Below are 26,709 nucleotides of genomic sequence, written 5' to 3'. Positions count from 1 at the left end.
GCTTTTATCCAGTGCTGCTGCTTATCTAACAGGACTGTTGCTTCATAGTTGTCTCTGCTAAAATTCATATAGTTTATTTAAAGCATCAGGCTTATAATCTAAAAGATGTGACACAAGAGGAAAAGGGATGAAGAAAAGAGCAAACTCAAGTTACAGCTTCTAATATGTGTTCTTTTTGGCAGGGAAGGGCAAAGTAAGTTCCCTGCTGCAGTTCCTTCTTTGCCCAATGTACGGAGAAAGATTGATGATCTCAAGAGGCAGGAGGTACACTCTCCCAGTGGCCCTTGGTTCTCTGACTGATGGATGAGGCTAGCTTTAATAAGTGACTTAATAACTGCTCCAGCCTGGGCTCTTGGCCATTATGCTTCCAAAGAGGAAGCTGGGGAGGGTCCAGATTCTCAAGATAAAAACACTGGCAAAATGAAGGTCTGGAAATATGCTCTTCTCCCAATACAAGTAGTTAGTTTCAAATGACGCATATTTGAATATAAACCACAGAACTTGGGTGGGCCATTCATTAATGGGGATTTAGTGCTATTCTGAATATATTTGAATCACTACAATATACCTTGCAAAGATGTTTGCATAAACTAGTCTCAGATGGGTTATGTGTGGTAGATAGGAACAATTTATAAGTTTGTGTCTAAATGTACTCTGCAAATCTCATTTTTGAACAGGATAAGTTTAATGATCTTGTTTTCCAGCAAACCTATAGGTGTTTTGAGTAGTGTTTCTTAGAGCTGTCATCTACGTGAACTATAGGTTCAACTTTTATGTCTTTCCCCTTCATAAACAACCTTAAAATAATGACAGGGAAGAAACTGGTGGTGACATTGTTGATACAACCCACCAGGGGTTGGGATAAGGCCCTTGTGGGTCATGACCTCACAAATTGGAAGTCCAATGGAGTGCAGCTCTTAACAAGGAATGGTACATTCTCCCACCCCACCCTCATAAACGCAACCAAGAAAAGGAGATGAGGCTCAGCTTAATTTGACATTGCTCCCTATTCTGACTTTCTTCCTGAGAATTGTGCTACCACTAGTTCATATGCTGGCTGCATAAATAACATAGTGGCTATGATCTAACGTTATTCATGTTTTAAGTCCCACTGAAATTAATGGGATAATTTAATTGTGACTAATGTGTCCTATTTATTTCGATAGGACATAATCATGACAGAGCGATATCAAATACGCCACTGTAGTCAACATCTTGGTAAATAAAAAGCCATGCTACTTAATGGAGTTCTGGGGCCTTGGTAACACCCAAGGGGGTTGCAAAAATGTCCAAAGATGTCTGACACAGCTTTCTGATTTTAGTATTATCTTCATAGTGGATTAAAAATTTGAAATGGATGGGCATGAGGTGCAAGTTAAGAGTCCTGTCATAAAGACTGTCTGCTAGTTTGCCCTTGGAAATGAATAAAAGTAATTGGGTCTCCCAAAGGGCTGCTGCATTAGGTAATTCAAGGCCATTCCCTTTCTGGTTACAGTAGAGCTTTAAGCAAGTACTACCTAAAGCAAATCTTATGTGATTTGCTTTCTCTTTTATAGCTCGTCTGAGGTCCTGGCAATTGTTCTTCGCACTTGTTCACCAGAACAGATGAATGCACTCTGCTACTATTAATACTGTGAACTCTACTAAGACATAGAGCTGGAGGCTGTGTCACCTGGCCCAATATGAACACAGTTACTACTATGCTCTGCCTTAAGGAGCACTTGGGTTCCAAGGGAGAAAACAACAACCCAAACAACTCATTTTCAACTCCCAAGTGACTGTGTTGAAACCATGCCACTCAAGATTTTTGTTTACACAAATTACACCTGCAAAACCAGCAGCAAGAGCATTTTACAGTCCCTTTCGGATCACAGGCAGGCACAGAGTTAATAATGCTCAATGAGTTTGTGGGTAGCTCCACACCTTGCCTGTTGTAAGCTATGGTGCTTGTGTGGCCTTTCATTGTCTCCCTGTCTCTCCCCTCCCCCAACCATAGATGCACGCTGTGCCAAGGAGTTGTTATTTAGAAAGTATTGCTGTTTGTGGCTCTAGAAATAGCACACACTCTCTGTAAACGATGTGCACAAACTAATTTTGCATGAAGCAAATTTTCTGAGCCTTTCCACATGATCAGTTTATTGCACAAGAAGTTTGCATGTCTCATTTGTTGACTTCCACAAGCTTTTAGTAGTGCACCCATTACTAATGTGGCTGTGTGAGTGTTGCCAAGGCCTAGTGGATAGTTGCAATCCAAGTATTTTATTTTAATTTCTGTCCTGACTTTCTGCAAAAATAAATGTAACAAAAGGCAGTTTTAATTAATTTCTCTATCTACACAATTTTGTGAACTTTTAAATAAAGTTACAGGATTTTAAAATTCTTGAGCTACTCCTCTCCCCCAAGAAGATGGTTGCATATTTTTCTCCTGTTCTGGATCACCCATCTACCCCACATTTTTATTTAAAAGAGGGTGAATAGTATCAAATTCTCCTTTATTTTCTGGATGTAATGCTTACATAGGGTGAACATATGAAAAGGAGGACAGGGCTCCTGTATCTTTAACAGTTGTATTGAAAAGGGAATTTCAGCAGGTATTATTTGTATATATGGAGAACCTGGTGAAATTTCCTCTTCATCACAACAGTTAAAGCTGCAGGTGCCCTGCCCTCTTTTAAATCTGGTCACTCTAGTATAGCTCCTGGACTTTAACTGTTGTGATGAATTTCACCAGGTTCTCCATATATACAAATGACACCTGCTGAAATTCCTTTTTCTATGCAACTGTTAAAGATACAGGAGCCCTGTCCTCCTTTTCATATGATCACCCTAGCTTACATTAAGTTCAAAAGGTGATCTTAGATTAGTTTACCTTTCCTCTGGTATCAACATTTTTATGTTAGAGCAGTGCTCTTCCATAGCTACCAATGTAGCTCATGGGAGACCATAAAATAAAATCGCTACAGGCATTAGAGAGAAGTAACCCTGGAAGGGGATGTAGAGTTGGCTCCCCAATCAACCTCTCTCTTTACAGGGAAGATCTGTAGAGAAGCTAACCATTCAGCTGAATGCAATTAGTTTCTCTTCAATTGATTCCCTATCAACGTGGGGAGTAGAACTGGCCCATGCATCCCCTCCAGTTCCTGTTCTCTAATGTAGAGAATAGTAGAGCTACAGTGGATAGATATAGCAGAGGACCCAGGCCAATTCCTTCTCTACGTCCTGTTAACACATTTTATAGTGGTATAAATACATTTCAAAAGATACATGTGTGGCCTTTACATGGTAGTTCTAGCACACAAGACACTACGGCTGAAGTCCTGAACATGCTTGCTTGAGAAGTACCCCACTTAACTCACAGGGCATACTTAAGAGCAAACATATAGCAGTGTGCTATCAAAAGGATGCATGTAAAGCAGCACTTAGAAATACCAGCTGAAAGGCTGGTTTTTCACTTTTTAGCAGCTGCACCACTTGTCCTGTTAAAATTTGATTCTTCAGCAGGAAAGATGGTGATCGTGCATGTACAAGGGGAACTGAGCGACTGGCTGACAGCTGAATTAAGAGTAACATACATAAAAGTTTTATTTGAAATTATATGAATAGATGTTGAAGTATTCTGAAAACTATTACCAAATAAATGTAATTCAGGACCCTTCTCCCTTCAACCAAAGCATTTGTAAGTTGCCAGTTATATATACATTCTCATTTATAGCAGTACATTGCCAAGTAGGTGGTCAGTAAAATATCTTTCTTTGAAAGTCTGCATCAGTTGATTCTATCCCACAGTGGGACTGATCTAGGCTAATAAATTAACATATTGATTAAGTAGAACCTAAAGAGTAATTTACTCTTAGAATGAGCAAGGTACTAAGACTCAGAAAATCACATAGAAAGGAGCATGTATTTTGATATAAGAAAAAACCAGCAGCTCTGAACATTCAGTAACTATTGTAAATGAATACCAACAACAGTACCTCCATGGTAGTTCTATTCTTCAATGCAGAATTTGTGACCTTGGTCTAAAATTATACTGACAGTAGGCTATCTGAACAAGCAATAACTGTAGCGAACTGCTCTTAAGCAACATAGCATTTCGGTGTGAAGATAAGAGCTAAAGAGAGGCAGTGCTGTGACACACAAAGGATCATCCATGGGAATGTGCACAAAAAACAGCAACCAGCAACCTTGTAAGCTCTACATAGTTGGCAGGTAGAGAGGCAAACTTGCACTTAATCATCACAGCAGGATCAGGACTTCTACAAGCAATGTACTTGCCAGAAGGCTGCCGGATGTTCCATGAAGTCATTTACCTGAACAGCATTGTTGTTAATGCTGTAATGCTAACTTGCTTGAACAAGGAAGGCTGGTTCTATAGCAGTACTATTGCTAACTGGTCTTAGACAAAATATTTGACACCTCATGGGTAACACAACGAATACCAATTTTCTTGCATTCACATTCCAGACTGGCTAGAAGGATAAAAGGTTTGGCAGGTGCTTTGAGACTAAAGCCCCAGATCGTGCAGACATGAGGTTTATGGCATTACTTGCTGGCAGATTCACTGGGAGGCTTTTGGGGTAGTTTGATGTCAATATCACTCCAGGCAGGCAACAACTACCTGGTAGTAATTTAGATCTCACAAAGTGGATTTGATTGTGTTTTTCATGGACCAATGGCATGTAATGATATCTCAACTAACTGCTTTGAATACAAATTTAAAATGCCATTTTTGAGTCTATATAAATAGGCATCTCACAATTTCAGTTAGTAACGCAAAATATCAGCATGCTAGAAGGCAAGAAATTTAACCTTCTGCTCACTTCTATGCAGCAGCAGGGGTTAGCAAGCTCCAGAAGCTATGTTGTTAGACAATTGCTGTCATTTAAAAAAAAATAAAAAAATCAACAAGCCCTCCCCACACCCAAACCCTTTCATCTTAAAGAAAGGTGGTGTGTAATTCAGGAAGTTAACATCTCACTAGCTTAATCAGGAAACCATAAAGGTCTTTCAAGCGTAAAAAGGCCCACAGTCATAAGAAGTAATGTCAAAGATGTAGGGAGAGGATAAAAAGGGTATTTTTTCAGCATCTTACAATGCAATCCTAAATATTACTCAGACATGCATTCTACGGAGTTTAATGAGAATTACTCCCAAGAAAGTTTAGTTTGCACAGGATTGTAGCCTCAGCCTGGTTTTTGATAGCAAGAAGGAAGGAGTTGTGCCCAGAGTCCAGCTAATCCCTGAGCTAATGCTTAGTGTCTTGTCTCTTCCCTTCCCCTTATTTGGTGAAGGACACAGAGCAGGCAGATCAAACACACAGCAATGCCAGCCAATCACATTGCTTAATGGCTAGCTCGTTACAAAAATAAACTTTTAGCCAATCAAAACCCAGCCGATTAAAACAAGTACCACAAACCTCTTAAAAATGTGCTTCTATGAATAAGCTACTTTCTAGCTGACCGCAGATTACAGTGAGCTCATTTGACAAGCCTGTCAGAATCCAGCTTTTTAGAAACTCCCTGCAAATTCACTGTACCGACATGTGCATTTTACTTATGACATCCATGGACCCGAACAGGGCAGAATGTAAATCAACTCAGTCCCCAGAATATCCATATCTTTTTCTCAAGATATATTATTATGGTTTACCCTGCAGGATGAGTGGGGGGTAGGGAGAGAAGAGAACAAGGGGGTTTGGTACAGAACTCTTGCAGTGGCAAAGGACAGAGCAGCCTATATGGCTGCATAACAAAGCGAAAACATTCACATACAATTTTTCTTTAAATATAGGTTTCTTTTAGAGTAATAAATATTTCTTGTTTATCTTATTATAGAGCAGCAACATCTGGGGGAGATAACTTTGGACTAAAGACCTCTAATTAAATAACCCTAGAGAATTAGGATTCCTAATTCATATTTACAACTACTGATGGTAAGCAGGACCTATGAACTCCAAATCTTCTCCAAATGCCACAGAAATGTGGCCTTAGGGAGAGAAATGCTTTGACATACTCTCAGTTGTCGGGTAATACATGAAAAGCACTTCTTTCAGCTTCTGTGGATTACTTCCCAACTGTGCATTAGGGAGGGAGGCTGGGCCCCTCACTTTCTATTTCCCACACATAGATGTGCAATGTTGTGTTTGTCTTGTGGAGGGTGCTAAAGTGAATCATTGGCCCCTTGCCTAATATCTGAACTGCACTCACTGAAGAGAGGCCAATTCTGCAAAGCTGGTATTTTGAACTCATGCTAGCAGGATCTGTCCAATGCTCCCAGGATAGTTTTGTTGAATTCTTTCTGCTTGGTGGCATTGAGGATCCAAGTGACAAGAATGACCCCTGGAAACCAGATCCTACCATCTTGTTGATAGAGGAAGCAAAACTGAAGACTCTCAAGGGGAAAGAGTGTGATCTTCTTGTTTCCTAATGCACTGTATTAGACATGAACCCCAAACAGGGAGGAAAATGAGTCACATCCACCCCATAACCAAGTTCAAAGAAATATACACCATTGTTTCTGCATCTGACGGGGCAAAGCAATCAGTGCCTACTAAATGGGGTGGTAGAGTGGGACAGAACAAGACACTAAGGGAAGAAAGGCAGAATGTATGGGCTTCCTTTTCCCAGGTGTCCAAGAGGAAGTTCAATGCTGCTGAAGGAGCTCAGGTTTACTGTAAAGTCTCTACAAAGGCATCAAATTCTTTGACGTTTTTCTCATGGACAGCCAGTTTCTCCGGCAGCGAGTCCTGTGAAGACAAAGAAAATTTCTGAGCAGTTATATCAACCTGATTTAAAGTCAGCTTTGAATCAATAGATAGGTTCAGAACACCATTTCTATTAATCCATGTATAATGCTCCCAAGTTCAGTACCCAAGTCTCTGAACCTGTGTGCAGAACTCTCTCAGAAAGGAACAAAATACTGCAAGCTATTATCAGCTAGCTAAGGCTTGTTCCTGGAGGTGTGTGTGAGAGAAAAAGAACAAGTGCATGAGATCTTGGTCTCTGAAGTTTCCTGGAACAGCTACAGCACAATAACAATTAGCCATCTGCTAAGAGAACATAGGAAAAAACAGTTAAGATAGGGAGGAGTAAAGACCTTAAATTCAGATATAGCTGAATAGTGGAAAGGGGAACTGTCCTAGCTAAAAAGCAGGAACAAACTGAAGGAAGAGCCTGAGATCACTAGCACTAAAGTAGGGTGACCATATGAAAAGGAGGACAGGGCTCCAGTATCTTTAACAGTTGTACTGAAAAGGAAATTTCAGCAGGTGTCATTTGTATATATGGGGAACCTGGTGAAATTCCCTCTTCATCCCCACAGTTAAAGCTGCAGGTGCCCTGCGCTCTTTTAAATCTGGTCACTCTAGTATAGCTCCTGCAGCTTTAACTGTCGTTTTAACTCTGGATTGTCCACAGGTATTGGATCTTGTCCAGAAAATCCATTCAAATTGTCCCATTAGGGGTTTTTAACCTCTTGGGGATAGTCTGGATTCAAAGCCAAAAGCAACATATTCAGATCACATATAATGCAGTGGGGAGTGGAGAACAGATGCCCTATCCTGCACCCCCACCAATGTGTCCTCCACTGCAGGAGAAAAGAAATGCCCAAAAAATCTTCTTGTAGTTATATGGTGCCACCTGTCATATGATACACTTATCAAAGGCAAGAATAATAAAGTACTTACCACAAAGAACCTAAAATAAACAATGGAGAAAACAAAAGGAGGAAGAGAAGAATGTGGGCAGAAAAGAGAGCTTAGCGGCTCCATGTTCTTGTTCTTATATAGGGAAAAGCAAAGATGAATTAGTGGAGTTGTGATAAGTTGCAACATACTTTGGGGGCCAGGGGCTGAGGGTGGTAAAAGTGGAGGTCACAAGCAATGATATGACGAGAAGCAGCGCCAAAAGATTGGGTAATGAAGAGTTTGTACTGGATATGGAAGGGGATGAAAACTCAGAGAAAGGGTCTAAGAAGAGGTATTGCCCGATCTGAGAGACAGGAAAGGTGAATGGTTTTGGCAGCAGAGCTTTGGCAAGAGAGAAGGATGCAGTAGCCAAGGTGGAGATAACCAAAGCAGGAAATGTGGTTTTAGCTAAGGAAACAAAGAGAAATAGGGATATTTTTGCAATATTATGAGGGGAGAGACATCACAAAGTGGCAGCTTAAGTATGTGAACAAAGAAGAAGATGGAAGAACACCACCTTTGGCATAGCTATGGCAAGCATAAGTGGATGGGTAAAGTGACTAATTTCCAGGCTGGGGGCGGTTAAATTAAATTAAATAATGTTAAATAACTTCAAACCCAGACTAGTACATATATTTATATTTGTACAGACCCTGAATATGTGTGTGTGTGTATATATATATATATATATATATATATATATATGTGTTGAATTATTTGACCTTTGTAACCACAACTAAAGAAAACAAAACCAAAAAACACAAAGTGGCAGTTTACAGAGCTGGCAAAGGAGAGAGAAGAATCAAAGATAAAAGCTACGTTGCAACTGAGCAATGGAGCATCTGTCAGTGCCATGCTCTGCAGCGACTCCACCTAAAGTTCGAAGCCAGTGAACCTGACATGAAGGTTCTTCATCAGTAACCATCTTGGAACTCATCAATTTTGGCTAGTTCTCGCTCTTCAGTCTGAGAATTGTTGATAGGGACACAACATTTATTTATTTATTTATTACATTTTTATACTGCCCAATAGCCGAAGCTCTCTGGGCGGTTCACAAAAACATGGCACTGACATGATGGAGTGGGAATGAGGTTCAAATTGTGTTGCTTCTCATCTAATAGGTGACTGTGATACTCATGTAACTACTTCCTAGAAAGTACTTTAAACTGCCATGACCTTGTGCTGGGAAAAGAACAGCATTTTAGCAAGATTAAAATAGTGTGGTTTGTGTTCTGGGAAAGTGGAATCCCCAAACAGAAGCAATTCCTTGTGAGATCCTGCACAACAAATGAGGAATAACTGTGTATTTGTTGTTCTACGAACTGATAAGTTGGAAAGGCCCTCACTGTTTGAGATAACCAGGGCTATGAACTTGGCAGGTACCACGATGGAATGAAAACTAGCAGCCTCTTCCTGTACAGTAAGTTAGAAATCTGACTTAAAATCTCAGTCAACAACAGATGAAGGGAAGTCTTGAAGCTATAAGGTCCCTAAAGTGTGTCACATTTCTAATGCAGAACAAGGATACATTTCACAAGCTAACAGATATAAAATGTCCTTGACAGCTGCTGTAGGCATACTACATAAAATTATCCTGTACTAGGTCTGCCTTATCTGAAGTGTTTGGAGCCAAAGGCATAAAAACAATGGTGACTTTCCAGAGTCTTTTTATGTAGCGCTTCCAAGTGTTTAAAGTATTTCACATATGATATCTCTGGAATTCCTACAACAACCCTGTAAAAGACGTCAAAATTATTATTCTCATACTCTGTGTGTGTTGGAGGTGGGTGCTTAAGGACACCTACTTTCATGGCACCTGTAAGAGACAAGATTTGAAGTGGGGACTTCCTGGTCCACAGTGCAGGCTCTTCACTATGCTATCACGGCTCTCTAACATAAGAGAGAGGTCCTCTCAAATTAAGCTTGTTCAGGTAAGTTGGGTATGGAAGGGAGTACTATGTCCCTTACGAACTGAAATCCCATTTTCTCATACCAGATCTTCTGCCATAGACTGAGCCCCAATGTCAATAGAAAGGCTGCTGAGCTGAGGAGGATTCTGAAATTCACGGTAGAATGTCCCCAGATCCATTGGGAGGATGTCATCTTTAGAAAATGCCGGTTTCTAGAATTAAAGGGACAGATGTCAATCAGCTCTACATAGGTAACACAACGGTCTGATTTGTATTATCATCATCATGTTGTACATCACTCTGAAATTGGATATGACAAAAGGATGTTACAAAAATGTTTTAAGTAAAAATCAAATCAAATCAATCAAGAGATTATCCACTTGCAATACATGTCACTGTTTCAGCCAGTGGTACAACAATGCATAGCATATAAATGAACATCAGTTTCATTTTTCTCTTATAAAGCTGGTCATTTGCCTATTTGCTAAACTGTGTGCACATCTCCACTGTAAAATATCTTCTTCAATGATGCTTTTTGCTTGTGCCATACTGTTATCTGAGCAATGGGGATAATTTGTTGAAATTAATTTGTTGGCAGTCTGTGAAAGATCCTACTTTTGGGCAGAAGCCTGTGCTAGACAGCCATTGAGTTGTAGTCCTACAAGTCTCCAAGTGTTTCAGATCCCTCAAAAGCCCCATTTTTCTGGACCACTTGCTCCATTCTTGTGCAAAGAATGAAGCTCAGCCTCTCAATATTCTTTGGGCCATTTCAGATTTTGGTTAAAGGGATATTCAGAGATATTGGACCCATATTGGTTCTGTAAAGCCACTTTTGTTCAAGAAATGTTATCGCTATTCTGCTTCAGACACTGATGCTTTACCAGAAAGACTTGTAGATGTGTCTGTGGACTTACAAAATCTACCATAACAAAATCATCATGGATGTTCCCATTGCTGCTGCCACTGGAGCCCACTGAGTGTAAGCTGCCCTGGAGGGGAGACTCAACTTCTGGAGAATCAGGAGGATTCACCTGTTGAAGAAATCAAAGTGTCAGACCAACATACCCAAACACTGGGTATGTTAAAGTTAAGCAGACGTGAGAAGCTAGCTGTTCAGTCAGAAAATACAAGCATGCTAATGTCTGGATTAGGAAATTCAGTGCTGGGAAGGCAGGGCTGAGAAGTATTGGCAGTACTTACCATGGGGTCATTATCTTCCAGTTCAAAGTGCTTGGGAGCAAACATAGCAAAAGGAATGTCCAAACTGGCCATCGTCACCTAAAAGAGGTTCAAAAGACAAAATCTCAACTGTCTTATTCAAATGTTCTCTTGTTGCCTAGCCTGCAACATGTCCCTTCAAATTTAGGCTAGGAACACTGAAACTTGTCAACCCAAGTTCAGAAATGAGAGAAATTTAAATGCTGCATAACTTACAGGCAGCATGGCCTATTGTTTTCTGCTTCCTGTGTCAAGTGGCAGGAAATTTCTTGTGCTCTTTCTTTCCTGAAGAAACAGCACGCCATGAAGCAATGCAGAACAATGAACTTAAATTACCTGGTTAATGGGTTTGTTGACAAAGGCCCCCACCTTCCGGACAAAGATGGTCTCCAAGAGATCATGTGGGGACCCACTCTTTCCTTCACTGCTGTTTGATACCGTTTCAGTGTCCTCACTGAGAGATGAAAGAGAGGGGGGTGGGAAGGTAGTTTAATTTACTCTTGTAGTTCTACACTAGCACTGGGGTGAACCACTGCTGCAGCAGTGTATATTCCAATTTATTTATTTATTTATTTACTAACAGTCTGCCTTTTTACTAGAAGTATACAAGGCAGCTTACACCACAACTAAATTCTTTTAGACTGTAAACTTGACAGCAGGGATAGAACTGGTTCGCACATAACAACCAAACATATTTTAATTACCTACGGTTGATCAGGGCTGTGTGTGAGAGTGCTTTCTCCAACCCACTCACTGCTTCCGCTTTGCATCCAGCTTAGCAAACAACCTAAGAACACGCTGTTCCTAGGTTGTTTGCTGCAACACCCGAACCTCTTGGTTGTTGAGACAGAAACAACCCAGAATTTTAACCCAAGAACAAACCATGAGATGCAAAGTGGAAGCAGCAAGCAAGTGGGAAGCAACGTGGTCACTTGTGGCCCAGACAACCCATGTATTAATAAACCAATGGGTCGTTGTTATGTGCAGAAACTGATAACCATTCTCCAAAGACCAAAAAAATACTAACCTTTAGATACTGCTGCATCAGTAGTAGTGGAAGTGATTACGATTAACTACTGAGCGACGTTGTTAAATAACTGTATTAACTCAGTTTGACTACATTTGTAGAGGTATTTTATTATGCAAAGGTTGTATCATTCCTAGAGATGTTAAGCTCCTCCAATGATCTTCCTAACTCCCTCTTCCCAAAATTACTGATCAATGTAAGAAAGCAGCTTACATCCAAGTAAATTAATTTTCATTTTAACACCTGTAGCAAGAACGTGCGCTGCAATGAAGGAATGGAATACCTACCTACTAGATGGAGTAACTGCAGGGTAATGGCCCCCATCCAAAGGGATGCATGTTACCATTCTCTCATGATCAGCCTGAGTGCCGTGCATTGGTTGGTTGGTAATCAAAGGCAGTCCTCCATCCTTCCCTGGAACAACCAACTGGAGAGGAAAGGGATGACCAAATAAGACATTTTAGTATTCATTCAAGAAAAGACTACAACAGAGGAAACTCTCGGCTCTGCTATTTTCAAGTGTTTGATTTTTTCACTCTCGATGACAGGTAACTGACAGCTGGGATGCATATCATGCTAATGATATGAGAAGCAGCTTGGCTCTGCCTGTTAAGAACTTTGAAAGCTTCCTACCACCAGACAAAACTGGAGAGGATCACAGGACAGAAAAATTGGGAGTGGGAGAAACCAAGGAAACTAGAAGCCAAGAAGAGAGATCGCTGGAAAAGAACAACTGACAAAGAAAGCAGGACAGTGGTTTTACATTCCCTTGTGTTTGACTGATCCCCTCAAGCTTTCTTCGTGTGTTGGCAGACAGCCTTCAGATGGGCAGAGCTGTGCTATTGCTCACATGGTTAGCACAATGTTGCTCAGCTCCCACTGTACCCTACAAGTAAAAGAGCAATCTTTGGACTATGGCAAAGGGGAAGAAAGTCTAGTGAGATGCTTTCTTAATTATTATTTTGTCTGTGGCTTATTTCCCTTTCCCTGATTTGTGAACCGGCCTAGTTACTGGCTTAAAGTCATCAAATGGCAGAGTGGGGATTAGAACCCAGGCCTCCAGGCCCAGTCCAACACTCTAACCACAGTCAAGCTAAACGATTTCACAGCAGTTCCATAAGATGTTCTTAGTGTTGAGTATCAAAAAGAAGAAATCAAATTCTGTAATTCTGAGATGCCTACTGAAAATAAATCTCCAATTCCCCATCATGAAGAGTAGACTCACAGATGTAATTGACAAAGAAATGCCCTTAGAGTGACATCATCAGAGAAATACTTGCTCTACCATTGCATCAGCGTAATTATGTGTGTGAATAAATTAGACTCCACCCATAGAAAGAATGCCTATTAAAATCTCACTTAATGTGAATTCAAAGCAGTATGAGATTAGCATTTTTACTAGCATTATAGATGTGCACCAACCTACAGATTCAACTCAGACCTCAAAACGGTAATTCAGAAAATGGCCCAGTTCTGCTTGGACCAGTTCAGAGGCCGAACTTGAGCCGAGATTCAGAAATCTGAGGCTTCGTGCCTCCCATTGACTATCATTGGGAGTGGCCAGTGGTCATATTATGCCAGTGTACTGACTACCAGTCCATTTCTGGGCTCAATTCAAATTGCTGATATTAACTTACAAAGCCTTAAATGGCATGGGAATCTATGTCCTATACCCAGACTTCAGCAGTTTAAGGCTTTTTTAATAGTGAAGCCAGGTGATGCTGGAAGAATGGCTGCCTCATGGTCCCATGCTTACCTTCCCCCAAAGCACAATGATCAGAGCCTCTTGTAAAATATGCCCTAGCATTAGAAGGTGGACCACTCAGTCGCTCAGCTGTCCTCCCTCCCACCTTCCACTCATTGCTGTTTTAGAAAAATGAAACACAAAACATGCTGTTTGGAGAGGAGACATAATGTCTGCATCTCCAAGCATGGATGGTTAATGAAGTCCTGTTTGGGCAGCTTCAGAAGGAAGCCCTCTTTGCCTTGGGAAGCCCACCTTGCCTCTGAATGGGCCCGATGCTGCTTGGGTTTCATCTGAAACAGATGCACATCCCTACTTAACATCTTGATCTTTTCTAAATATAAGCCTAGTTCCTTTGCCAGTGTCATATAAATGGATATAGAAGCATGTCAGCAGTTGTAAGGAATAGTGTTAGCTATGTATGAGATGAATGTAATGTCCTCAAACCTCTAAGAATACCTGGTGAGGATGTGCAGCACTCAAGCCGCCAGCAAAGACTACTGGGTAGCCCAGGTCAGTTGATCCAACTCCCAGGGCTGCAGGCTGATAAGAAAGACGAGAGCTGGAGAGCTAAGGAAATGAGAGGGGGAAGGGAAAGGGAGAAAAATGGAAAACCCCACACAGTCTGAATAATTTTCAGAATTATTGGACAAGGCCAGGAAAAGAAATCAGATTTGCAGTATAAAAGAGTAGACTGGAACTGTGGTTGTTAGATTCTAACATGCATGCATACACACACATTTCATCGATCCATCATATAGTTTCTTAGAAGAAAAGTTCCACTGTGTATAATGGAAGAATTTACTTCTAAATAGTTTTAGGATCATTATGGACCAATTCCCAAAGCTGGATTTTTCTTTATAATGGCGTACAACAACCTATAAATGATGGAAATTGCCTTAATGTTGTTTGAGAGATCACATGAAGGTGGCTACATAACATGCCAGACCACGGAGCAGTCACTCGAACACTATAATAGACTAAAGTAAACAGCAGAAGGTATTTCTCATTGAAGGGCAAGGACTGTCTCTCTACTGCATGTTTCCCAGATTTCCTGGGCCTTCCTAAATGTCAAGGACTTCATTTTTAAAAAGCTGAATGTCATTCTGTTCTCACACTTTACAAGAACTCACCAATTCTTTATAAATGCTTGTTGATGAACTTCTCCCACGGAGCATTTTTCTTAGTAGAAGAGACATCATCCCTTCCCTTTCACTACACTTATTGTTATTTATACACCAGTTGCTGTATCCTGACCCTCTTGTATAGGCATCGCCAGATTGAAAGTTAGACTAGATTGCAAATACCAGCAACTTGTGCAGCAGGGCTCTGAAGCTACCTCCCCTACCTGTAGACCTTGGACAGTCTAACAAGTCACTTCTAGAACTTGGGAGATATTTGGGGTTCACCTCTGACAGTGTGCAAAGGAGCTGGGATGGAACCAGAAAAGGGGAAAGCCAGAAATGTACGTGGAAGCCTGTGTGTGCATGGGGCTATTTGGATCCGGCTATGATCTGTTATGATCTAACATAAAAGTCTCCTCAATCTTTCTTCTCCTCAGGCTCTACAATTCCTCCTGAACCAAATCAGCATGGTTTATGGCAATATTCTTCCATTTTAAAAAAAAAAGTTTAATTCACTGTAGACTTAAAAAGATCAATGAAAGAAACTTTAAATGGGTGAACCCCAATACTAACAAAAAATGAAGAAATATTGTTTTTCTTAGTCCAGTTTTAGCTCTCTGCAGATTTTATCTGGAAAAACACTATGTAAACAGCTGCAAAAGAGAAACCTGATGTTGATGAGTTTTTTGTTTGTTTAAAATGCTAATGGAGATTTTTACTATGAGTAGGCCTGCCTGCGGACAAAGCATATTTGACAAACCATGGTAAAAATTATTCAGAGTAGTTGAAGATTAAATTCTTGACATTTATTAATCTGCACTATATTTTGCCAAATCCAGCAAAGTCAGATGCAATTCCACAGTTAAATTCTTAAATGTATACTTTAAAAGTGTAAGTCACACTGATTTCAATAGCATTTAGGCACGAATAGTTTTCAGTGGTAGAACCTAGCTTAAGAGGTCTGCTTTTGCAGGTTTTTTAATCAATTATTTTTAAATTAATTATATATTAATTATATTTTTAATTAATTATATTTTTTATGTTTGAACTCCATCAATTAAAAATCCATCATTTATTTGCACAAACTATTCTAAGCATAATATCTCTTTTTTGGGGAAGGGGGAGAACAGAATATATGTGGGTGTGCAATGGACCTCTTATCCCTTCAAAGGAGAAAAATACTGCTTAAACCCTGGGCCAGCTCAATAAAACATTTCAGCAGCTTCCCAAAGAAAAAGTTATTCCACAAGGCAATCAGGACTTCCCTAAAAGTTTTCCCTGGACCTTTTTAACAGTGTGTGAGCCTTACGCCTTTGCAAATTCCCTGTTCAGTGATAAAACAACTAATGCAATAACTTTAGAAACAATATTCGCTTCATTTCCTTCCTTCCTTCCTTCCCTCCCTCTTTCCTTTTTTTCTGGAACGTTATCAAGAACTGAAAAGAAGTTGCAAACTTCTAAGTAGAACAAAACCAAAGGCTTGCTTCATTTGAGGTTAACCCAGCCTCATAGGGATAAAGTCAAAGCAATGTTATTTATAGCTAACTGCAAAACCATTTTTGTCATGTAGTTCCTGGGTTTTAAATTTGTTAGGCCATACACGCTTTTCTACAATGAACTCACTTGATGTGAAAAGGCCAGCCCCATCATAGGGCCCTTCAAGGTATCCATCACCACAGGAGGAGGGGTCTGAAAATGTGCTTTAGTGACAGTAAACACACACTATACAAAGACAAAGACACACAAAAGAAAACACGAAAGGAAGAGAAAGAAAAGGTCTTCAGAAAGAAAAACTGAAAAGAGTTGGATGAACTGAATGCTGACGAGAGGAGGCTGCGGCCAGAGCTATTAGAAATGTTCCTGTATGTCAAGTGTCACAGAATTGCAGGGACGCTGCATGATTTCCAAAGGGTTTTAAATGACAGTGAAACTTTTATCCACTTTACACTGAACTGTTCCTAGTTATAGTTTGCATCATAGAATTTACTGCAGACCACACATAACCAACAGCCTGAGACTCTGTTCCAAATTAAGATGCATTTGGAACTATTAGCCTTACTAACAACTAGGTTGAATGATGACTACTGACAACTGAGGGTGCAGGCAGGTGGGAAAACCATATAAAATGGAGCTTACTCAATGCCTGCATACATCATCCCTTCAAAACCATATCCATGTGCATTAGGTTTAAAGATAATATGCAAGTTTTAGATAGTCTGGCTACACTAGCTTTGTGTTTCTCAATTGGTTATGCTGAATATTCCCATTCTGGAATTTATCTTATCCTATGGTTACAGAACAACTGATGAGAAAAAAACACACAGGAAAAATTCTGAACATAAACCCTAGAAAGGACAGAGAAATAGTCTTGGCCACAAATCTGTGGTGGCTACCAGAAATCCAGAAGCCATGATTCTTCAAACGTAAATTGCTTGATGAAGATTACAGCAGTACCAGATTCAAAACTCTTAAGAAGATCTGGTTTCTTTTGTGATATTTAAATTAACTATCAAGAAAGTATGGAAGGCAGAATGTCAAGAATGCTCCAAAATACATACAAATTGGATCTGGACACTAATACTCTGATCCAGAGTGAGGCAGATGACTGCATGCCCCTTTCTTTCCTCTGTCTAAGATTAAGATATGATATGATCAGCATTTTTACAGGACTGTGTGCATCCTAAATGTCACATGACTCCCCCCGCCCCCAACAGCATCTATCTGCAATTACAACAGGGACTATCTGGATTCAGAAAGTTGTTTCCAAATCAGGACTACTCTTGATGAATTGCTGCTTAAAACTAAATCTTGCTCCACCACCTACTACACAGATTCAGGGCCTTTTTTTACTGTCTTTTAAGTTCATTCAGAGTTTTTTTACAGCCATTGGCCCAAGTGTGCAAAGACTTTTAGAAGGAACACAGAAAAGAATTTGATCCATCCTTATTTGACAATTGCTTAGGTATAGAGGGTTTTTTTTTAAAAAAAAATTACAGCTGAATGGAGAAAAGTGAATACTGTATAATCAGTAGATTGTAAGAAAGATTGAGGCCATGGCTAGACCAGGCCTATATCCTGGGATTGTCCCTGTGCATCCAAATGACACACACAGGATCCCGGGAGCAGGTAGGGACGACCACTCCATTTGCCTGGGATAATCCTTAGGTCTAGCTAAGGCCTGATTTAGATCCTAAACTGTATTCTGTCAGACCAATACCAAATTGTTGTTTCATGTATAAAACAGGGATAATGTTTCATGTATAAAGCAGGATTAATTGTCTGGAGTGGTAAAATATATGGACAAGGAAACGTAACCCCATAGGCACACACAGGAAGCCCATCACCATTTAGTTTTCAGCAACATGGATTTCTGTATTTGTCTTACAGCTTACAAAAAGGTTCTATAACAGAATTGGCTATCAGCGAACTAAAAAAACCCCACTTGTTAGCAAACTTGATAGTACACTTCCTCTCTCTAAAAAAGGCATGCTGGAAAACGTCTAGAATTGCTTTGGGAAAGTCTCTTACCTGGGAGGGTGGAGAAGTAGAGAAAGAGGTGGTGCATGCTTCTTGGGAGTCTTCCACTGATGGGTATGCTACTGCATTTTCTTCACCAGCTGTTCTGTAACAAATCAATGGGATAAATTTCAGCATGGGGATGGATGTTCAATAAAACATAGAAATGAAAACTGACATAGACACTAAAGGCAGGAACTAGGACATTTTAGTGGAGTTGAAAGGAGAATTATGAAGGAGCTCTCTTTCCTTAGAAGGGCTGAAGAAAGCACTATTACGGTGGATTAAGGTGTTTTTGGATTTGATTTGTCTCAGAAGCATGAAACACTATTCTCATACCTAGGGGTGGGGTTTTTTTTAGTAGGAAGACTCTTCTGATAAATCTATTCTATGCTACTATTGCAGTGATGTAGTTTTAGCTGCTCATAAAAGCCAGTTCTAAGCACTTTGCCATTGCTTGTGGTACAACTATTAAGAAAATGCTAAGGAAGGAAAATTGACTTTAAAAGAAACAACTTATATACCAGAATTATCATACATTCACATATATGAAAAATATATCATAAAAATCTGGAATCATGCAAGCTTTCTCACACTGACACATGAGCATGAATCACTAAAATGGATGTTTTCAAGACAGTTGTGTTTTCTTTCTCCTGCAAGTCATTTGGTGTATTAATGAAGAATTTTCATTCTACATAATGTATAATCAGGAAAAACATCAACGATGCCAAGGAGATTTCTCACTAACCATTGTATGAACTGGAGTGGATCTTTAACTTTGAGAATTCCATCCACCCACTTCTAACAGAATAGGAAATGCAGGCTTTTTATTTTTTTAAATGCACTTCAATTAAGAAAGTGAGCAGGACTTACATCTTTTTCTACACCCAGGAATGCATGCTGTAAAGGCTCTATACTTGGAAATAACTGCCTTTACCTATTATTGGTGATTCCTGTTTCCTCACCTGTAATTGCAGGGGTGCATGGGAGAGGAGCTGGGATAGGGACGGTCCACAAAGTGATCAATGATAATCCCCATGATAGGTGGGGTCCTCTCAAACTGCCTGCAATGCAACAAGCAAATGGTGTTATTCATAAGACTGTTTTCCCTTCTCTACTGCAACCCCAGTTGTGGCAGCCAGAGTGCTCTTTGCATCAGCTAATGGAGAGCAGAGCGTCGCCACAATTCAACCCTGCAACTCCACATAAAAACAAGGAATTTGGTGTTCAGGAGTATAACTCAGGGCTACAAAACACCCCTCCACAAAATCCAAAAATCCCAGGATTGTGGGCTTAAGAAGTAGGTTTCTGGAAAAAGTGGTTTAGTATGGCTATGATATCCTTACCTTGTACACATGAAAGCTAGGTTGATTCTGTAGGCACAGGACAAAGTGATGGTGCCTAATGGAGTACCCACTGTCCCAACACGGACCGTCTGAAACCCTATAGAGGCAGAAGAAAAATTGTGAATGGCAACATTATTTTATTAAAAACATAACTGTCAGAAACAAAGGATGATTTGCTATTTCCCTGTCCTTGGATTACTGTTCCTGTAAAAGCTCTTTCATCAGTCCTCCAACTAGCAATAGCGGGATGATAATAATATGCTCTCCTGTGGTACACTTCAACTCACGCACGCCTAAAATATTATATATTCCTCATGAATCTCTATTATATAACCAGCATCTTGTTTTATTTTACTTAATTTGCTATTCTGTCATTCTTCATGTTCTTCTAATTCCCCAATTACCCTTATTTATTTTTTATTTACTGGTTTGTCAAAAACAAAAGCTTTCAGATAGTTTGTACATTGACCAGTCTTACCTTCACCCAAGCCACTCAGTTGCACTTCTCCAAAATATATTCTACAGGAGATGGAGATGGAGAGAGAAAGAAACACTTATTAGATTTATTTATTTGATTTATATACTGCCTGGCTGACAATGGCCCTCAGGGCAGTTTGCAATCATAAAATCCCAAAGCTATAATAAGATATCAAGACAATCGTTCAGCTGATTTAAATATAAGGGCAGAAGAAACCTAGACTTCCTAACAAAGATCACTAGTTACTTGATCCCCACCTTACCTGGGAGGTAAGAGGGTGTAACCCATACCTTGGATGCTTCCCTCACAGCACCCAGAGAATATAAAAATATTAAGATATTCAAAACATTAAGAATATTAAGGAGACAGCAGTAAAACTGAGAATAAAAATAACAAATGGAAGATTAAATGCCTGCTGGAGGAGGAAGGTCATGGCCTTGTGTCTAAATGTATACAATAAAGATGCCAGGTGTATCCACAGAGAGTGCATTCCAAAGACGGGGGGGGGGGAGGGGCACTACAGAGAAGGCTCTTTCCCACAACACCATTGTGGGCAGCAGCACCCACAGAAGAACCTCTAAAGATTATTTTAACAACCAGGCAGGAAGAAATATGAGATGGTGCTTCTTCAGGTAGACTGATCCTAAGCCATATAGGGTAAAGGTTAGCACAAACATTTTGATTCAGGCCAGAAACTGACTGGCAAACAGTGATATACTCTATAAAGTAGGGTGGAGGGAGGAAGCAGCAGCCAGGCACCTCTCCACCGTGCCTGGGTCCAGCTCCAGCTGAGAGCCCCCTCCCTCCTGCTACCAACTGTAACTGCTGAACTTTACAACTAAGATTGTAGTGCCTGAATTTGCTTTCCTTTTCCCCCTCCTCCTCCTCCCTCCCAATCCCCTTTCCTTTTGTGTCATGTCTTTTAGATTGTAAGCCTCTGGGCAGGGACTGTCAAGAAATACTTTTGTAAGCCGCCGTGAGAGCCTTTTTTGGCTGAATGGCGGCATAAAAACCCTTAAATAAATAAATAAATAAATATAAAGTACTATAGATATAGTTCGCATGATTAAACAATTCATGGATTGTTAACCATTTGTTTTTTGGGAGCGAGTGAGCGAGATGGCTGGCTCTTGTCTGCTCCCAGCACAGTAAAGAACACACTTGACAAACTGCACTCATAATTAAAGAGCTCTTGACTATTTAGTATAACAATTTCTGTGATAAAAAATTACAACTTTTTCTCACAATCTAGACAAAATAACTTTATCAAGAAGCTCAAGGAAAAAAATTAATACATAAATACATAGATCAATGAAAAGAAGATGCAAGAATATATGGAAGTTAAAGAAAAAAGCATGGGGAGGAAGAGGAAGCATGCTAGGGAAAACATTATAAATATATGGAAAAGCTACAGAAAAAGAGTAGAGACTTGAGCAAGAAGAGATGAAGAAGAGAGTGGAAGGAGTAAATATATATAGTTCTACTGTTTCAAAGGATTATCAGAGTGAGTATTACCTGTACAATATTACATATTCATGACCTTGTTTTCTTGAAAGTCTGTAGGCAGGGGTCACCCTTGTTATAGCCAGCAAAGACTTCAGCAATAGAGACAGCCTGTTATACACAGTATAGGAAACTTTGATTTCTTTATCACACCTGAAAGCACACACAAAGAGTTAGTTCAAATTTCCCAGTGAAATGACAAAAATTACACCAAGAGGAAAAAAAATCACACCAACCATGGGTTGGATCCAAACTTTATCATACATAGAACAGACCCAATGAAATAAATGGAAATTAAATTAATCATGACTAACTTAAGTCCTGTTGTTTTCAGTGGCTTTCCTCAAAGTATGACCTAGTTCACATCTCACAACAATACCTGTGTTACTTAACCTAGGAATTGTCAAGGCCTAGTAGAAGTGGACAAATTTGTTTCCTCCTGTGTGCTTGTTGCTTTTGCTTTAGAATAATCCAGGAAACCCCTGTTCCTAGGTTATCATGATGTCTAAACCCGTAATGTCAGGTTGTTTAGGGTTTGTTGTTTGGGGATTAACTCTGAGTTGTTTAACCCATAAACAACCTAGTGTTCTGGGTTTGTATGTCATGATAACACAACCCAGGAATGGTGTCCTGGTTTTTTGATTGAAAGTGGAAGCAAAGTGTTGCAGGACGCAGCACACTCACTCACCGCTGATTGGCTCTGACAATTCCTGGGTTAAACAACCTAGGGATTTTCACGACGTGTGAAGCAGGTCTAAGTCTGAATCCAACCTCATGAAATTTTAGATCTGCTTTGGAGAAACATCCATATAAGATACAAACAACTGAGATTACAACCTGCCATTAGGCTAAAAACAAATATGGCAGAGCTCAGGACATGCAAATATATTCACAGAATCTGTGTAATTTGTTCCAATACAATAATTATCTAATTCCAATGCAAAGGAGATCATAAAAAGATTCATGCATCAGAATTAGACAATTATGGTACATTTGTGAACTTTTTGCTTATATAGTTCATAGATATGTACATAATTTTATGTAGATATCTTTGATGAAGTACTTATCAATCAAGAGTGGGCAAAAGGCAAATCACAATCTCCTGATAGATCTCTGGGCAACTTGAAGCATACTGGCAAGGGTTTCTGACTTCTAACAATACCAACAAGCCAACCCCTGACCACCACCACCACGTGCTGCTGAAAACAAAGAAAGGTCTTGTGGTGAGCAAAACCCAGGATTGTTTTTGTGTGAGAAAAGGCTAAGTGTGTAGTCCTGATAATGAAAACAAACTTCTGGGGTGAGCATATGCTCAGAAGTACCCCTTACCCTTCTTTAATTCTAAGTGTATGTCTGCCCCACTGAACCACTATACAAACACTTGACTCCAATTGCTGGACCTCGGGAATCTAGTAAAAAACCTAAAATAGATCACACAAGCCTGAAGTCTGCTTATTTCTGAATTAAATGCCTATGTAATGTTTGAAGGAGAAATTAAAAGCTATGAAAAAGCAGATGCAATTACATTTGACTGATGCAGAATTTTAAAAATTTGGAACTAAACTTTTGTCTTATTGCAATTAATTGAGCTCCAGTTTTTCCACATTTGTCAATCAAAATAGGCCACTTATGGGTATGTAACCATGGGTCATCAGGAAGATTAATTATGGAGCTTTCTGTCATCTAATAATATCTGGTCTTTTTGGTCCAGGGTGGATTGATTTAAATCAGTGATTTAAAAATCATTAAAACAAAACAAACAAACCTGGTTTAAATCAAGTTTCCCATTTGTAATTCATGCATTTCCTGAACAAGAATGCATAATAACTGTCATGTCTAGCCCTGCTCCCCCTGTTTTGGAAGAAGGTGTTTCTGGTAATCAGTCAGAATCAGACTCTGAAGTAGAGGAGTCGGTGCCAGACACAGGCCAGCCTGTACCAGTGGGGGAGATAGCTCTCACGTTTTCTTCTCCAGCTGGTGATCTCTCTCCAGAGCTTATCTTGTCAAGGACAAATCATACACACTCAATGAGAAACCAACATTCTTCTGAAGGAGAGAGCTCCGACAGGCTAGTTGACCCTAGGGTGCGCCGCAGTCTAAAACGGGCGGAGCGAAAGAAAGGCGTTGCATTGTGTCAGAAGCCACCTCAGAACTAGCCTCTTTGAAGTTAACTGTGTTTTGGGAAAAGGCTTTCCATTCTCCTTGAAAGAACAATTGTCTCTCTTAATTTGCATAGTTTTGCCTAGGGGGAAGGTTCCAAGAGATTAGATTCTCTTCAGGTTTATTGCTTAAATAAAGCTTTGTGGATGACTTAGGACTCGTCATTGTCTCTCCTAAAGGCAGAAGGTTTTTGAGAAACAATGACAGTAACTCTTTAACCATAAAAACACATTGGTCTGCAATTCAATGAAGTCCATGTGCAATTAAAAGGGATAACCAAATTCCACGTTTTTTGCATTACACAACTATGCTTTGAGTCAAGGAGAGTGGGGGGAACTGTTATTTTGCAAAAACAGAAAAAAGTAAAAAAAAACTGACTTAAATCAGTGAGCGAGTTCACACCCGACCAAGACTTGTAGAAACCTGTTTGCCATGCAACCCATACAGGCAAATGTTTGTTTGCATAATCTCTTTAAATTTAGATTGTAAACCATGAGTAAACAATAGTTTGCAATCCTGAACTGCAGGGATTGTGCAAACCAGCTTGCCAGTTCAGATGAAGCTGCTAAATATAGAATCATAGAATAGCAGAGTTGGAAGGGGCCTACAAGGCCATCGAGTCCAACCCCCTGCTCAATGCAGGAATCCACCCTAAAGCATCCCTGACAGATGGTTGTCCAGCTGCCTCTTGAATGCCTCTAGTGTGGGAGAGCCCACAACCTCCCTAGGTAGCTGATTCCATTGTCGCACTGCTCTAACAGTCAGGAAGTTTTTCCTGATGTCCAGCCGGAATCTGGCTTCCTTTAACTTATTATTATTATTATTATTATTATTTATTTATATAGCACCATCAGTGTACATGGTGCTGTACAGAGTAAAACAGTAAATAGCAAGACCCTGCCGCATAGGCTTACAATCTAATAAAATCATAGTAAAACAATAAGGAGGGGAAGAGAATGCAAACAGGTACAGGTAGGGTAAGCAGGCACAGGGTAGGGTAAAACTAACAGTAGAAAGTAACAGTAGAAGTCTGCCCGTTATTCCGTGTCCTGCACTCTGGGAGGATCGAGAAGAGATCCTGGCCCTCCTCTGTGTGACAACCTTTTAAGTATTTGAAGAGTGCTATCATGTCTCCCCTCAATCTTCTCTTCTCCAGGCTAAACATGCCCAGTTCTTTCAGTCTCTCTTCATAGGGCTTTGTTTCTAGACCTCTGATCATCCTGGTTGCCCTCTTCTGAACACGCTCCAGCTTGTCTGCATCGTTCTTGAATTGTGGAGCCCAGAACTGGACGCAATACTCTAGATGAGGCCTAACCAGGGCCGAATAGAGAGGAACCAGTACCTCACGTGATTTGGAAGCTATACTTCTCTTAATGCAGCCCAAAATAGCATTTGCCTTTCTTGCAGCCATATCGCACTGTTGGCTCATATTCAGCTTGTGATCTACAACAATTCCAAGATCTTTCTCGTTTGTAGTATTGCTGAGCCAAGTGTCCCCCATCTTGTAACTGTGCATTTGGTTTCTATTCCCAAAATGTAGAACTTGGCATTTACTCCTATTAAATTTCATGCTGTTGTTTTCAGCCCAGCACTCCAGCCTATCAAGATCACTTTGAAGTTTGTTTCTGTCTTCCAGGGTATTAGCTATCCCACCCAATTTGGTGTCATCTGCAAATATGATCAGCGTTCCCTGCACCTCCTCGTCCAAATCATTAATAAAAATGTTGAAGAGCACTGGGCCCAGGACTGAGCCCTGCGGCACCCCACTCGTTGCCTCTCCCCAGTTTGAGAAGGTTCCATTGATAAGTACTCTTTGAGTCCGATTCTGTAGCCAACTGTGGATCCACCTAATAGTTGTTCCATCTAGCCCACTTTTAGCTAGTTTGTTAATCAGAATGTCATGTGGTACTTTGTCAAAAGCTTTGCTGAAGTCAAGATATATGACATCCACAGCATTCCCACAGTCCACAAGGGAGGTTATCCTATCAAAAAATGAGATCAAATTAGTCTGACAGGATTTGTTCCTGACAAATTCATGTTGGCTTCTAGTAATCACTGCATTGATTTCAAGGTGTTTACAGATTGACTTCTTTATAATCTGCTCCAGAATTTTCCCAGGGATGGATGTCAGACTGACTGGTCTGTAGTTCCCAGGTTCCTCCTTTTTGCCCTTTTTGAAGATAGGGACAACGTTAGCCCTCCTCCAGTCGTCCGGCACCTCACCCGTCTTCCATGATTTTGCAAAGATAATAGACAAAGGTTCTGAGAGTTCTTCCGCTAGCTCCTTCTTTACTCTTGGATGCAGTTCATCGGGCCCTGGGGATTTGAACTCATTCAAGGAAATTAGGTGTTCTTTGACCATTTGTTTATCAATCTCAAACTGCAATCCTGCCCCCTCAACTTCTGCTTCACTTTTTCCAGGGGGGTCATAGACTCGCTTTTGGGAGAAGACCGAGGCAAAGTAGGAATTGAGCACTTCAGCCTTTTCTTTGTCGTCTGTTATCAATTTGCCATCCTCATTAAATAGTTGAACCATCATTTCTTTCCTCTGTCTTTTACTACTCACGTATCTGAAGGAAGCCTTTTTATTGCTTTTAGCATCCCTCGCTAATCTCAGCTCATTCACAGCTTTAGCCTTCCTGACGCCATTTCGGCACTTCTGCGCCACTTGTCTGTACTCTTCTTTTGTAGCCTGGCCTTCCTTCCACTTCCTATATGTATCCCTTTTTGTTTTCAGTTCATCAATAAGCTTTTTGTGGAGCCACATTGGTTTCCTCTGTTGTCTTCTATCTTTTCTCCTTGTTGGAATTGTTTGTAACTGTGCCTTTAAAATTTCATTTTTTTAGATACTCCCACCCATCCTGCACTCCTTTTCTCTTTAGGCTCCCTTGCCACGGGACCTTACTTATTATAGTTCTGAGTTTATTAAAATCAGCTTTCCTAAAATCCAGAGTACGTGTGTGGCTACGCTTGACTTTTGTCTCCTTCATAATCAA

At 40.2% G+C, this 26,709-nt stretch overlaps 1 protein-coding gene across 5 annotated transcripts in view; it reads right to left on the bottom strand.

The window, feature by feature from the left end:
* Positions 1-3,557: 3,557 nt before the first annotated feature.
* ATG13 (autophagy related 13) overlaps positions 3,558-26,709 on the bottom strand; it is a 36,572-nt gene continuing 13,420 nt past the window's right edge. Inside the window, exons 6-18 of one of the 5 annotated variants that reach the window (XM_063117475.1) lie at positions 21,566-21,706; positions 20,051-20,091; positions 19,573-19,669; positions 19,192-19,290; positions 18,236-18,329; positions 16,331-16,429; positions 14,043-14,153; positions 12,127-12,266; positions 11,149-11,266; positions 10,795-10,872; positions 10,509-10,625; positions 9,678-9,806; positions 3,558-6,745 (exon numbers count right to left, since the gene is read on the bottom strand). In XM_063117475.1, the coding sequence (XP_062973545.1) occupies positions 6,668-6,745; positions 9,678-9,806; positions 10,509-10,625; positions 10,795-10,872; positions 11,149-11,266; positions 12,127-12,266; positions 14,043-14,153; positions 16,331-16,429; positions 18,236-18,329; positions 19,192-19,290; positions 19,573-19,669; positions 20,051-20,091; positions 21,566-21,706 (1,342 nt within the window). In that variant the 3' untranslated portion in view covers positions 3,558-6,667. The remainder of the gene's footprint in view (positions 6,746-9,677; positions 9,807-10,508; positions 10,626-10,794; positions 10,873-11,148; positions 11,267-12,126; positions 12,267-14,042; positions 14,154-16,330; positions 16,430-18,235; positions 18,330-19,191; positions 19,291-19,572; positions 19,670-20,050; positions 20,092-21,565; positions 21,707-26,709) is intronic. The other 4 variants (XM_063117477.1, XM_063117478.1, XM_063117476.1 and 1 more) reach the window with 4 other exon arrangements.

The sequence above is a fragment of the Elgaria multicarinata genome, chromosome 2 (genome assembly GCF_023053635.1).
Source record: "Elgaria multicarinata webbii isolate HBS135686 ecotype San Diego chromosome 2, rElgMul1.1.pri, whole genome shotgun sequence".
NCBI lineage: Eukaryota > Metazoa > Chordata > Lepidosauria > Squamata > Anguidae > Elgaria > Elgaria multicarinata.
Note: the sequence above shows the minus strand (reverse complement) of the source record. Positions and strands in the feature narration are given on the sequence as shown.